This window comes from Drosophila albomicans, chromosome 2L (genome assembly GCF_009650485.2).
Source record: "Drosophila albomicans strain 15112-1751.03 chromosome 2L, ASM965048v2, whole genome shotgun sequence".
In the NCBI taxonomy this organism is placed as follows: Eukaryota; Metazoa; Arthropoda; class Insecta; order Diptera; family Drosophilidae; genus Drosophila; species Drosophila albomicans.
In genome coordinates this window covers 4,205,461-4,219,991 of record NC_047628.2, presented here as the reverse complement: position 1 = coordinate 4,219,991, position 14,531 = coordinate 4,205,461, and the positions used below count along the sequence as shown (strand labels likewise).

Below are 14,531 nucleotides of genomic sequence, written 5' to 3'. Positions count from 1 at the left end.
TAAAATAGGCAAAGGTATAGAAAGTAGTTGGATCGAACGAGCAGTAATAATGAATAAAATTAGTTTATGTAAATTTATTGTGTGCATTTAAAATGTTAAGTAAGCATCCGGAATATAAAATGATCAATTGAAAGATGTCAAGAATATTGCACAAAATCAAGCGATGAATGAAATTCAACCATGAACGACTTGTTGTAGTTCACATTTGAATAAACATGACTTTGACGCTTTTAGCGCCCCAGTGGTCTGACAGGTAGGAGTTACCTAGCGAATTTACTTCGGCGGTTTATCTGTCTCTGTAGCGGCTTGTGACACTTTTAGTTGAGGCAGTTAAGTGCGGTGCAAGTGTATTAAAAATATTCCGCCGAGTAGCAGATATTAGTATTTTCAAAGCTATCGCTGATTTTGCTATTATTGCAAATGAATTAATGCGCCTTTCTGTTTTTTGAACTGCATCAGTCGCTGTCGTTGGCCAGTGTAAGCAGCTGCGGCTTGCAATCGGCTGGCAGCTTCAATCTACATCGAAAACGTTCCAGTGTTTATGGCTCGCGGCATCTCATATACGATGTGCCGCTGCCCATTGACGAGTGCCAAGCAGATGATGTCATTATGCGACCTCGCCGTCGAGCCGCATTGCAACGCCGTGGCAGCACTGCCAAGTCCACGAACTCGTGGCATCGACTGAGCGGACTCAGTACGGCGACGGCCACATCGACCTCCAGTACGAACAGCGGTGATCTGTTGCGTCGCAGTGTGTTGACTGCCAGCTGCAGTAGCTATGGAGAGAGCAGTGTTGATGGTGGAGATTCGGTTAGTGGAGCAATCACACCACCGCCACAGCCACCGCAACTGCCGACTGAAAAGTCTCCTCGGGCACAGTCGTGGCAGCCGACGCAGAAATTGCATCATCCACAGGTGACACGCAATGTCTCATCGCCGCCGGCCATGGAGGCAACGGCATCCGTTGATGAGGCACAAGCAAACACAGCAGCAACAACAACAATGGGAGACACTGCAGCAGCTGCACAAACTCGTGGCAGCTTTCAGCAATTTCTGCGCCGCATGTCTATGCGACGTTCTAATAAACCAAAGCATCATCACCGTCCGCTCAGTGCGACCAATTCAATTCGGTAAGTAAATTATTTGAGTTAGTTTGCGTTCTCTTTGGACTACAAGAATTTGTTTTGTGTTCTGCCTTCCACAGGAGTATATCCGAGGAGTCGAGTGCTGCCGCTGCTCTTTTGCCAACTACTGGAGAACTAAGTTCAGTGCCATCGTCGCCTGTCGTTGACATATCCAATCCGCAGGCAACAACAAACTCCGATTGTGAGACAAAGATGCACAAAGATGCGCCTCATGCACCGCCAACTCCTCCTGTGAAGCGTAAGTTATGCAACTGACATATTGTTACTGTACTTCCACTTGCCAACTGGCCTCAAAGTTAGTCCTAGTGCGGATTCTGCTTTTGGTCCTGGTTGTTGCTTGGTTTCCTAGCATTTTGTATGCATCGAAAGCTCTTATCCGCAATATGGGTCAACTTAATCGATGCTGGCAGACAGCGCGTATACGTGATATTCGTTTTAATGTACTTTTCGTTTGCACAGCGAATAATAGTCAATTCAGTTATTAAATATATTTCTAGAATCTCTGAAAAATCTTTTCGTTTGGCTAATAGTATTGCTTAGAGTTCACAAAGTTATTGATGCTGAAATCTATGAACAGATTTTTATAAACTATTCGATTGCTTCAACTATCAATTACCCTTTCATGCGATATATTATATTGAATATTAGTTAGTAAACATTATAATTGATTTCATTGAGGTAATTCTACAGTTTATAACGAGTTTTCTGTGTCATTATGTCAGTGTGTGCGTTCGTATGGACACATAATATAATAAAATAATAACTATAGCATCCTACAAATTTTTTTATGATCAAATAAAAATTTTAGAAGTAATTAAGGAATATTTTTGTGTGCCTAACAATCTGATATATTTTAAAGATAGTACAGTATCAATATACCAAATATAGCCTTCGGTATAACATAATGTATTTTTGCGTTATATTTTGCTATATTTGTAGAATATGATTTTATTGACAATGTGTAGCGGGTATATTACAGTCGAGCACACTCGATTGTAGCTGTCGTGTTGTATATTATAATTTAATTTTTGTTAATTTTTTATGAAAATTGTTGGGCTGTGGAAATCATCTTCAATGCCAGAAGGAACTGGTTTTAAAGTTGAATAACATCGTTGATAAACCGTACATCACATCGGACGAAGTTTAATCGAATGAATATATTTGTTAAAGCTAAAGTTATTACTAAAAGTCTGTGCTTATCCTTTAACTGTCTACAACATGAATCAGACAATCAATTTACTTTGCAGCTAATTAAAAAGCAAGGGAACTTCTTTAGAAACACTGACATTATTCTTCAGCTATCAATATACGCAACAAAGTCTGCAATAAATGTTGCGAAAACTTTCGCCAACTCGTTGGGTATTGACTTCGCCTGGGATGTTTGTTGTAATGAATATTGATTTGCTGATATCTATATACATGTATATATACTTATATACAGTGTTCCACTGTGCTTAACAAATATACACACAAAGATGTTGCAAACAAAATGTTTGCATATTTATCACTATTTCGCTTAAAATGTTGGTGAATTCGGTGCAACAGCTGAAGCCAGTTCAGTGTATAATATATGTACGTGTGGCAAAAACTTAAATCAAGTTTGATTTCAAAAGTTTTCAACTCTCATCGGTGAGTCAAAGAGACAACGCGCCTTGAGTGCGCCGCCAAGTTGCTGGTTGTTCGGGTTGCGAAAGTTTTACTTAACTTAATGCATTGATCTATCTACCCGCTGTCAATATTTGGCTGACAACTTGACGACTTCCAGTTCGAGTCTGCATTGGAAAACTTTCAATTTAATCAGCTGTGGGAATGTCACAGAAGTCGTGCAACATTGCGACCCTTGAAAATTGCAACGAAAATTGTTTATCCAAACTCCTCTCAACTAATTTAGCCGATGTCAGTTTTCGACTTGGATAAAACAAACGTTCTCGACAGATCAATTAAGTTCGATTTATGCAAAAGTAGATACCAGATACAGATATCCAAAGTGTAGTCCAATATTGTTTGACATCTTATTATTTCATTTCACTTAATTTTGCAAGCCCATATCCCATAGCCATGTCATATGGTTTACTTAAAGTGACAGTAAATATCTAATTACGTGCACATTACATTAAAATTCAACTTGTTTCCGCTTCAATTGCTAGTAATTAGCAATTTCTTTTTATTGGCCATTTTAAATTGCTTAACACGTGGCAGTCCCAGGATCAACACTGATTGCAATATGTTGTACAATGCAGAAGAAAAGCGAACAAATGCGAGGGCAAACAAGCAACGAAGGAGAAAAAACACTTGAATAATGAAAAAAAATATTTTTTTTGCATGCCAGCTGCATGTAGTATAGTTATGTATGTGTCTCTGTGTGCATAAAAAATTGAATTTTTATTGAAACAAGCGACAGCAGAGACAACTGGAGTAAAACAGAAACCATTTTTACCTTCACCTGAAAAACAAATATTTTACCTTTCACTTGCATTGTTGTTGTTGTTTATAAATCTGTTCAGCGATAGTATGATGAATCATTTACAAATATTGAATAAATATATAATATAAAAGCAGCGGTAAAATTAGGGAATCACGGTTGTAAATTATATCATGAGAGGATTTCGTTAAGTGTTTCAGCTATGAGCAGCGATGAAAAATGTAAAAAACCGGGAAAAATACGTCAAATAAAATTCGAAGCGTTGTCAAATTTGGAAAATTGGTTATCTTAACTCAAGATTAAAAAAATGTAAAGTCATAAATTTGAAATATGAATTTAATACCATATGGTATTTTTTGTAAGCTATGGAATATGCGATATATCCTTTTTAGTATTATCTAATTAGCATTTATCGCATTCAGTTGTAGTTTTGGCATTAACACTACCACACATGGAAAGTCTTGCGACATCTTAACTAGCTGAGCTATGAGCAAAATTAAAAATGGATTACAATTGCAAAGTTCAATTCGATTAACTCGACAGCATCAATCAAGTATTTCAGTTATATGGTGTCATTGAAATCCTCATAAAGGGTTACAATTTAATCCTGAATGTAAACTTAAAAATTCAGGCTTCAAATTGCTTTTCTGAATTATTTTTATACTCGCTATCCGTATGGTAGAATGGTATTAAAACATTCTGCTCACAGGAAATGTATGAAACAGGCAGAAGGCATTTCCGTTCACATTAAGTATATATATTCTTGATCAAAATCAATAGCTCACACCATGTCTGTTTGTCTGTTGGTATGTCGTTCTATATATTTGTGTGTGTATAAAAACCTAAATCTTCGAGACTGTTAGAGTTAAAGCTATAATTTTTTCTCCACAACATTTTTTACTTTTGCCAAGCCAAATCGAAATTAAATGTACGATTGTAACGGTTCTTACTGTAGGGTCTTAGGTGCTTTAGATGACAATTTGGTAGATACTTTACGGTATATTTTAAATGCACTAGTATATCGATATATAAAATACATCTTTTGGTATATTTTGTGTATTTTTGGTATCATTTTTTTTATCATTTTTAACTTATAAAATCAGCTTAAAAGGAGATAAGGATATCTTTAGCTATAACATAAATTATTTTTAATAGTGATCCGATGATAGGTTCTATATGTAATCATTTATTGCCAACGGTCCACACATTTGTTATCTACTATTAAAGATCAACTTGTGCATTTCAGATGTTAAAATCGATTTCAATGCGTTGCCGACAAATGGACGTAACAATAACAATAACAATGATGACAACGGCGATGACATGTCAGACGTGACGTCACTCTCGTTGCATCCAGCTCAGCCTGAGAAGCACAAAGTTGAAGCGGAAGGGGAAGGGGAACGGAAGCTGGAACGTGAGGCACACGATGAGGTAGTGCAACGGTCAGGTGGTGTTGCATCAACAATGGGAGCAGCGACGACGACGGATGCTGAACGCAAATATGGACAAATATCGCATCACATATATCTGCTGTACATGCGCGCCTCCGGTTTGCCCATAATCATTGGCTTTTTTATTACCGCACTAATTTGGCAATGTTTGCGTGTCTACACGGACGTTTGGCTGCAACACTGGAGCGACCATGCGCCACCGAATGTGGCACAGCATCAGCAGCACCATCAGCAGCAGCAACAGCAGAGTCAGTTCAATCCAACGACGGGCATGGATATGGACAACGACGAAGTCACGTACTATTTTCGCATGTATACAACAATTTCGTGTGTTTGCATTATAATGGCTATGATATCAACACCGGCCGGACAATGGGCCGGCTGTAATGCCCGTCGTAATTTGCACGATAAACTGTTGCAAACGATTTTGCATAAAACTTTGCATTTTTTTCAAGTGACTCCGCTCGGTCGCATTGTGAATCGTTTCAGTAACGATATGGCGATCATTGATAAGGTAAGATTTGTTATTGTTGTTGTATTTCGCACACATACATATATGTACATATATGCTATGCTGTATACATACAAACACTCACACACACACAGATACACGCCCATACACACATGTGTATGTCTGCATAATTTTCGGTTAGCTTTTTGTATTGTGTGTGTATAAAATATGAGCACATTGCCTGTAGTTTTTCTTGTTTGTTGTTCTAGTTGCTGTCGTGTTGTTGCTGTTGTTCTGCTTTAGATTTGTCCTTGATAAGCACGCATTATGCATTGACATTCTGCGTTCGTATGTGTGTGCGTGCGTAATATATGAGTTTGTTGACGCCACTTTTAGGGAAGCTTTCATTATAGTTTTTCATTTTGTTTGACCTTTTTCCATGCAACATATTTTTGTCAATCTTATTTTCAAGCTACACACACACACTCTACATGTGTATGAATGCTGATGTGCGTGTTTTCAATTTGATTGAACTGACAAGTTTGATCGATCTGCGATACTGGGGGTTATGTTGACTATTTTGCGCATTAAAGTGTACTTAATACTCTAACCAAGGATACTTTGTTCATTGGCTATCGAGTCATATGTATGTTATAAATACATATATATTAAATTGTTTACAATCTAATTGTATATAGATTTCTATCGTACTTATATTATTCTGAGGTGGCGCTAGTCAAGAGCTTCAGTGACTAAATTTAAGAACAATACTCATATTAACAATGCTTAACATATTTATACAATAGCTCAAGTCCTAAAGTTATCAAATAGAGTCACAAATAATTTGTGTCGCTTGCCAAAGCTTTGGAATTCTATTTAGGCACCTACATTTGTAAAAGAAATGGGACGCATATTATTAGTAATCAAATTTTCTATCTTATCAATTATACTCTTCAACAATTTATTTAATACCTAAATTGGGTTTTAATGTCATGTATTTAGAGTCACTCAGTTTTTTCACATTTGATGGAATCCAGTTTTGTTGCTTCCACAGCAGAAAATGGACAATTGTAAATTTTTAGTGTATCACAAAACAAACTTTACCCACAAATTATAATTGAGTGATCTAAATCTTAAAAAAATTAAAGCAGAATGATTTATAAAAATCAGAAGTGAAGAAGAATTTGCAAAGCTTTGCACACATTTTTATATCATTTTTTGCTGCTTTGAGCTCCGTTTCGATTTCATCTCGATAAAATATCGCGTGACTGAAAAAATATACTGGAAAATTTTTGGCAATTATTTTTACATATCTCGTGGATGTGAAAAAATCTTTCATATAGCATTTTTCATGAAGCAAAAAAATTAAATATATTGAAAAAGAACCAAGAAAACACGAAACTGAGCTGTGGAAGCAGAGCATAAGCCAGGATTTTAAAATTTTCAGTACACTGCAGTGTAACGTTTTCAAAGAGAATTTTCTTACGCAATACTTAGCTTAAATCTAAAGAATTCGTCACATTATAAAACGTCTTTTGTGAACAATCAGAAGCATGAAATCAAACCATTTGTCAGAGGATTAATTAACCATATTACCTAATATGTGGCCATTTAAATTTTTGTGCTCCAACACAGCCAAAATATTACGCTCATGCTGGGTGAACTGAAATTGCACGTGTGCCAAATAAATCTTCAATTATTGTGCACTTTACAGGAGTGATGACACTTTGTAAAAACCAAAGCAGCGAGGAACACACAAAATTTGATTATGAAACATTGCTGGCTGAAGCGTTTGTGACACACATTTGTCAAAACGTGAGCCATACTCATATAGTACCAAATACCCGGAATATCCAGCCGATTCTATGGACCACAGTATGCTGTACTTGTACTCGTTAATTTGGGCCATACATACATACATACAGATATACATACGAAACATAGCATGCGGCTTACAACATGGGGCAGGGAGTCTGTGGCACACACACAAATTTAGTCATTTGTCAATTCGTGCCGCAAACGAGCAAAAGTCATTTAAAAATGTCTGTCAAAAAGCCGCACAATCTGCCTGTTTTGCCTTCTTGCTGCCTGTTCCTATTTCTATATTAGCATGCCACATGAAGCAGCGGCATATTCACCCACCGACTTAGACAGTGGCGTGCTTGGCTGGGGTACGAATTCTTCATCAAAATGAGTAGCTAAATAAAAAATTAAATTACAATAAAATACAATTGAAGGCATGTTGAATTGAAGTGAAAATTTCATTATATTACAATTGTAATTAAGTAGAAAAGTAAATAATTAAAAAGAATTATCTCTTAGAGGTTGTGCCAAACTTTTATTTTTCTTGATGTTTTCAAAGTTTGAAATCTTAAATATTACATCTCAAAATGATTAAAACTTTGACACTTTTTGTTAGGCACAAAGATATTTGCATTTCCATATTGAATCAATTCTCAATATATTTTTCATTTTAAATATATTTTATAATTGTGCAAAGATTATTATTATTTTCTGTCACCCTTCAATTCTATACTACACCTTTATTCAGTATATACAATGTGTTTGTTTTCATTTACAGAAAATCGCTGCAACCAGTCAACGCTTGCTGCAATTCTCGTTGCTCTGCCTGTTTGCAATATTGATAAATGTGAGCATTACACCCTGGTTTCTGGCCCTCACCCTGCCCATTTGTGGTGCCTACTATGCCATACAGAAGTTCTACAGGTGTTCGGCGCGGTAAGTGATGTTTCCTTGTACTGCTGTTTTGCACCACACACATGTGTGTTTGTAAACCATTCTCCTGGTGTAATGCTGACAAAGTGATTCTCATAATTCTTGAGCAAAGTATAACGAATATGTATGTGGGCGCTTGCCACGCCCACTGCCTTATGAGTGAGTCAAATTTGAATACGTATTTTCGTAGAAACACTGCAGGGGCATGGGGAATTTATTGTGCAAAGTTTATCAAACAGCCAGCTGTCAACATTTGCGAGCCAAAAGTTTTTGGCCATGAGCAGTTAAACTTGGCCATCACCAGCTTTGCCCTTCATCGACAATAGTTAACAATAATCATGGAAACAAAAGCAAAAGAGATCTTTTGCATTTTCAACATTTGACTGTGCTCTTTCTAATTTCTGTTTTACTCTCAGTCTGAGTCTCAGTCTCAACTCCGAACCTTAGTCCTTGGTTTTCGTTTGGGGCTCTTCTTTAGTTTTGTTTAGATAGTGTGAGTGGTGGCACTATTAGCAGATTTCTATCTAAGTATTTGCGGCTTATAATTGTCTTCCAAGCATATTTTGCAGTAGACAAACTTTACTAAAACTTTGTGAGACAAAACTGGACGACAATTGTTGTGGTATATTTGCCGCTTGAGTTCGACATAAGAGAGAAAGAGGGAGAGACAGAGACAGAGAAAAAACAAATTTGTCAAAAAAAGATTTTCAAATTTTATTACATCTTTTGTCGTTGTGCATTTTAAACAATTTATGTCTAGGGACTTTTTTGGTATTTATTTGTCTTTGATTTAAAGACAAAATATCACAGTTTTTATACAGGTATTCGAATTTTATAAAATAAATATAAATAACAGATTTTTTATTGTAAACATTTGTGTATTAAGATGCTTATTCCAGACCTTTTTTTATTATAGTTGCAACAGAATTACAATGTCTTATATGTGAACCAAAAATAATAATAGATATTAGTAAAACTTGAATTAAAAGAAAATCAGACTAGTCAATATACCGATTAAAACATGTTATATGTATAAATATAAATATTATTTGAAAAGCAGACACTAGCATAGTTTTACGATAATACAAAATAATAAAAAAGTTAATAATAAGGTATTAACTATTGTTCTATTTTTAAAAATACTTCTTAAAGATGCAATGAATACTGTAATTTGTTTGTTTGTTTTTATTCACAATGTACCAAGTGGACAAGTCGACAACCTTTGACTAATATATATGTGCGTATGTATGTATCTCAATTGTCAATTTCAGCGAACTTCAACGGATTGAGAACTCAACAAATTCACCGGTCATATCGCATCTATCGGAGACAATACAGGGTGTGACCACAATACGTGCATACAATCAGCAGGCACGTTTCACCGAGATCTTGTTCAAACGTCTTGAGGCGAATACAATTGCATTCACCATATTGAATACGAGTAATCGCTGGTTGGGCATATCGTTGGTAAGTCCTTTGAGGTCCACTTCTGGTCAATATGCCAGCTATGCACATTTGATTTCGCCATGAGCACACTCGTATTTTGCATTTGTATTTGTGTGTTGTGCTGGTTTGTGTTGTGTTGGGTTGTATGCATTTGCATTGGAATTCAATTGGCATATCACTTAGACGAACGCGTCGTTGGGTCATTTGCTACTCAGTTTGCTACTTACAGTTCACAGTTGAATACTCCCTAATGAGAGTGGCTGGTGAATACAAAAAGTGTTCACATGATAGAATTATATTTAAATTAGACTTACTATTATATACATATGTTACATATATTCACTTGAGTATCTTATAGTCGAGAGATGCGATCAGACGAAATGAAATGCTTATTCAATACATAATAACCAATGCTTGATTAAGTTAGAGGCTTCATAAGTTAAAAAAACCAAGTGTTGATAAGTTCAACTAAACGTTTTTCATTTCTGTGCATCTTTATAAGATATCTCAATGTCAATCATTTACCCAGTTAAAGCTGTTCTCTTCGGGCAGGTGATTGAAGATGCCCCTTGGGGCATATACGAGTATATGTGCAGACAAGACTCTATGCGAGTAAGTTGACTCGGATGACTGTCTGTCTGCCTGCTTGTCACTTCATACGTCACTCCGATTCATCGAGCCAGTGTCTGTGGGACGTTTACTAGGTATAGTTTATAGTGTTCGAGCGTCTGTTATGGATTTTAAGTGTCCATTGATTGTGCTCAAATTGGTACACATTGTGTTGACGTCTACAATTGTGGCATCTATGAGGCGGTCCTTCATTGGGGCGTGGCGAAATAGCTTACTTTATTGAGTATATTGATTGTATGTACTAAGGTGTGATTTAGGGATAAGAGACAAGTGCAGAGTCCAACCTAAATTAATGAATTTAATACTAATACCCATAGGAAAGATGGGTATTATAACTTTGTGCCGGTAAGAAATGTATTATATGTAACAGACAGAAGGAGTCATCTTTGGTCCTCTAAAGTATATATAATCTCTATCAGCGTCAACAGACGAAATGATTTATCCATGTCCGTCTGTCTGTCTGTTCGTTTGTAACCGTATGAAACACTGAAACTCTTATAGTGATTGAGCTATCATTATAATTTCGACAGCACTTGCTATGTTTCCACGTAGATCAAGTTTATTTTTAAATTTTTTGTCACTCCCATTTTTGCTCCCGCCAAAATAATCAAAATAAAAAAATTCAAATAACAAATATGGAATACAATAATAACTATAAAATTTATGATTCCCAAAAGTTTGGCTGACAATCTGGTATATTTTAAACTCTATAATATATTTTAAATGTAGTACTATAGTAATATACCAAATTTAGCCTTCAGCATGTTTCATTACTTTTGCGATTTATTAATTTGGTACCGCACTGCTTTACTGCAGCTTTCTTACTTGTTTTGAATTAATTTGCTCCCAACTTTATTAAAGGCACAGCTATACTATTGTAGAATTTATTGCCGAGTTGAAACTCGAAACTGGTTTGCTTAATCTAATTGTGAACTGTGCCCTAGGTTCTTTTGGGTATAAATATACATTGTTGGGGCAAGTTAAATACGCCTCGCGAGTTCAGCTCGAGTTTGGCTAACGTAAAAGGGACTTTGAGTTACCTGAATTAAGCGCTTCTGGGCGAATACTCAAGGTCTATGTCGGTTAATTTAGGAGCTTTGAGCTCGCTTTGTATGAACAGTAGAAACAATCGGTTTCCGAGAAAAAGGATTTTCCTTCTCAGAAATGTGGGTGTCATTTCTCTTCTATGTTGTTTTTCAGGTCCTTATACATTTGGTCTAAAGAGCTTACTCTTTGTTTGAACAGAAGTTGCTTAACAAGTGGCTTGTGATCTATTATACTCTAATTAGAGCACAAATTGGCTGTGCGAATCGATCGAGTATAAAACTGTGAAAACAGCCCACTTAAAAAAAGTAAATCATCCATTGCCCCAAACAAGTCAAAGGGAGGCATTGGTGAAACAAATGCAACAGCTATGTGTGCCTAGGAACTAGACGAGGCTTATGAGAACATATGGAAAGAGAGAGCAAAGTAGAGAAAGAGAGAGAGAGAGAGAGAGGCAAAAAGGGCAATCAACGCAAACCCAACTCAACCCACAAAATAGCAAACAAAAACTTTTCAATTGTGGTTTGGCAGTTACCCCCGTTAAAACTTTCATTAAGATGAAAGAGAGTAAAAAGTTTACAAAATTCTCTGGCCGGTAGCAGGAAGAACGAGCTGGCGAATACATTTAGAGATGGTAGGACGAAAAACGCAAAAAGTACAGGAGTCAGTACGAAAAGCAGCCGCACGCACACGTCGACTGATTAAAAAGTCATGTGCAAAGAATCTTTACCGAAAATGCCAACACTAACAAGTGCTCATCATCTTCATGCCCTGCAGTCGCTGTCTCGTCTCTCAGTCTTTAGATATACATACATATTCTTATGCATGCGGCTGTCTCACTCTTTTGGCCTTTTATTGCAGGATTACCTAGGTGGCTGCATTGTTTTTGTGGCCATTGTAACGGCACTGGCGACGGCAAGCGTCAGTTGCAGCAACTACGCAAAGGAGGCGATGACGTCCTCGTCGACGACGCCAGGAACTTATGCTATCAATAAAAGCGCCAGCTCCAAGGAACTGACACCGACACCCTCGCTGGTCGGTTTGGCCATAAACTACACGTTGTTGGTGCCGATTTACCTTAATTGGGTTGTAAAACTTTTGGCCGATATGGAGATGTATGCGGGCTCGGTCGAACGCATTGCTCACTATGCACAGCAGCAGCCCGAGCTCGAGCTCGAGCTTGAACCGGAGTCGGATCCAGAGCCAGAGCAGGAGCCGGAGCCGGTGTCAGGGACAGAGATGAAGGCGGAAACAGAGGAGCGACATAAACAGGACGTTGTGGAAATCAGCAATGAAGTCGATAGGTTGTCCTGCTGCTCGACGAATCCTCGTGCCGTTGACAAAGTTTACCCAGGCGCAACGTCAGCTGCCGTTGATGTTGATGGAGACACAGCAGTTGGGTCGGCAGCAGCAGCGGAAGGAGAAGGAGGAGGTAGCTGCGAAGATGCTGATAAATTAAATGCAGGCAACGGCAATGGCAACGTTAGCTGCAATCACTTAAACTTCCACCCAGCGTCAGTTGTTGACAAGTTGCAGCAGGCGAGGACGTCGCCAACGAGAATGATTAAAGATAAGAGAATGACGCCACTTGACGACAAGGTCGCGTTATCTAATGAGCCAGTAAGGCGCATCAAAACCTGTGAGTATTAAACTTGAAGTGTGTGTGTGTGAGAGAGAGTGTGACTGTTGGCCTTCAATTACGCGCCAGCCATTTGATGTAGACCATTGATTGTCAATTGATTTATTGCCATTGCCGCCAACTGTTGGAAAAGTTAAGGCCAAATCGTAAGCAGCGAAAATTATGCATTTCCAAAGAGCGTTCGCTTGGCAAATTATTGCTTTAATACTTGGTTAACTTTTAATAAAATTGTTCAGCATCGAAAAAGCCGAATACTCATATTCTTCTAATGCTGCGACCTACAATATTGTATTTCAATATTTCATGAGCACATAAAGTTCACCCTTTTAACATTTCTATACCCTGTGTCTAAAAAAAACAGGGTATTATTGTTTTTGCGAATTGTTGCAGCATATACTAGGAGTCATCTTCTAACCTGTAGAATATATGTTTTCGATAATCATTAAAATCTGATTTAATTTAGAGATATTCAAGCGTCTGAATTTAGAAGATTTCAGAAGTGGCTATTTAAGTAAATTGCCAGTAAAATGAGATAAATTGATGTATAGTAAAATTTATAAAGAATTTCTTTTAGAAAACGCTTTTAATTTGGTAGAAATCAGAATTATCCATTATATAATTGTGCAATTATAATTTTAAGCAGTCCACAGTATATATTTTCGTTTGTTTCAATCGCAGATTCGCCTTTTTATTTTGACTACGTAAATTATTACGATTTATATGTAGAATATATGTTGGTAGCTAAAACGGATGTTACCTGTATGATATTAAATTTAAAATGAATCACGTTCATTAATATTACAAAGATTAATATTGGCCATTATTCAATAAATATTTTTTGATTATGTTTCTGTTGGCCGAATGGAAAGAAATTTGGATGGTATTCATATTCATAATTATTTGAATAAGAATATGAATATGAATTCTATATCTTTATCATACAATATAAAAAATTTTATAAAACAAATATTGTTAGTGGTTGTAACCCTGCAGTGCACTGTATGGAACATCCGATATGTGATATCCGATATGTGAGAATCAAAAATTCGAACTTCAATTATAAAATTTTGTGTGAAAACATTTCCTTAATTGTTCATTATTCAATTTTGCTTTGAAATAAATAATTTTAATCTACTGTTAAACCAAGGCGCAGGCAGGCAATTGACTTTGAAAGTCTTGAAACACGAGTATGTCCTCGTGCTGCTGGAACCCTTTTCATTAACTTTTTCTCTTTGCCCGTTGCCCTCATCAGTTTTTGCTTAGCTGGTTTCATTTTCCGTTTTTTCCCCTGATGTTCTCAGCTGACAGTTGCGGGCGTAAAAGGTCGCAAATTTTCATGCTTTGTCGAACTGGTTTTAAATTTAGAAATAAGTATAAGGAGTCTAAACATTTGTTTACATTAATCTAATCTATGTTATATTTTGTATTTGTGCAGACCAAAGCGTTCCCATCTCCTGGCCGCAACGAGGCGACATTAGTTTTGCGAATGTCAGCTTGCGTTATGAAGGACAAAGGCACAACGTTATCAGCCACCTGAACTTGAAGATTCCAGCGGGCCAAAGGGTAA

At 36.8% G+C, this 14,531-nt stretch overlaps 1 protein-coding gene across 3 annotated transcripts in view; it reads left to right on the top strand.

Moving 5' to 3' along the window:
* LOC117563546 (ATP-binding cassette sub-family C member Sur) overlaps window positions 1–14,531 on the top strand; it is a 61,180-nt gene that overhangs the window by 42,393 nt on the left and 4,256 nt on the right. For all 3 annotated transcript variants that reach the window (XM_052002188.1, XM_052002187.1, XM_052002189.1), the window contains 7 exons: window positions 460–1,130; window positions 1,205–1,383; window positions 4,814–5,532; window positions 8,051–8,208; window positions 9,477–9,672; window positions 12,187–12,964; window positions 14,400–14,527. In XM_052002188.1, the coding sequence (XP_051858148.1) occupies window positions 460–1,130; window positions 1,205–1,383; window positions 4,814–5,532; window positions 8,051–8,208; window positions 9,477–9,672; window positions 12,187–12,964; window positions 14,400–14,527 (2,829 nt within the window). The remainder of the gene's footprint in view (window positions 1–459; window positions 1,131–1,204; window positions 1,384–4,813; window positions 5,533–8,050; window positions 8,209–9,476; window positions 9,673–12,186; window positions 12,965–14,399; window positions 14,528–14,531) is intronic.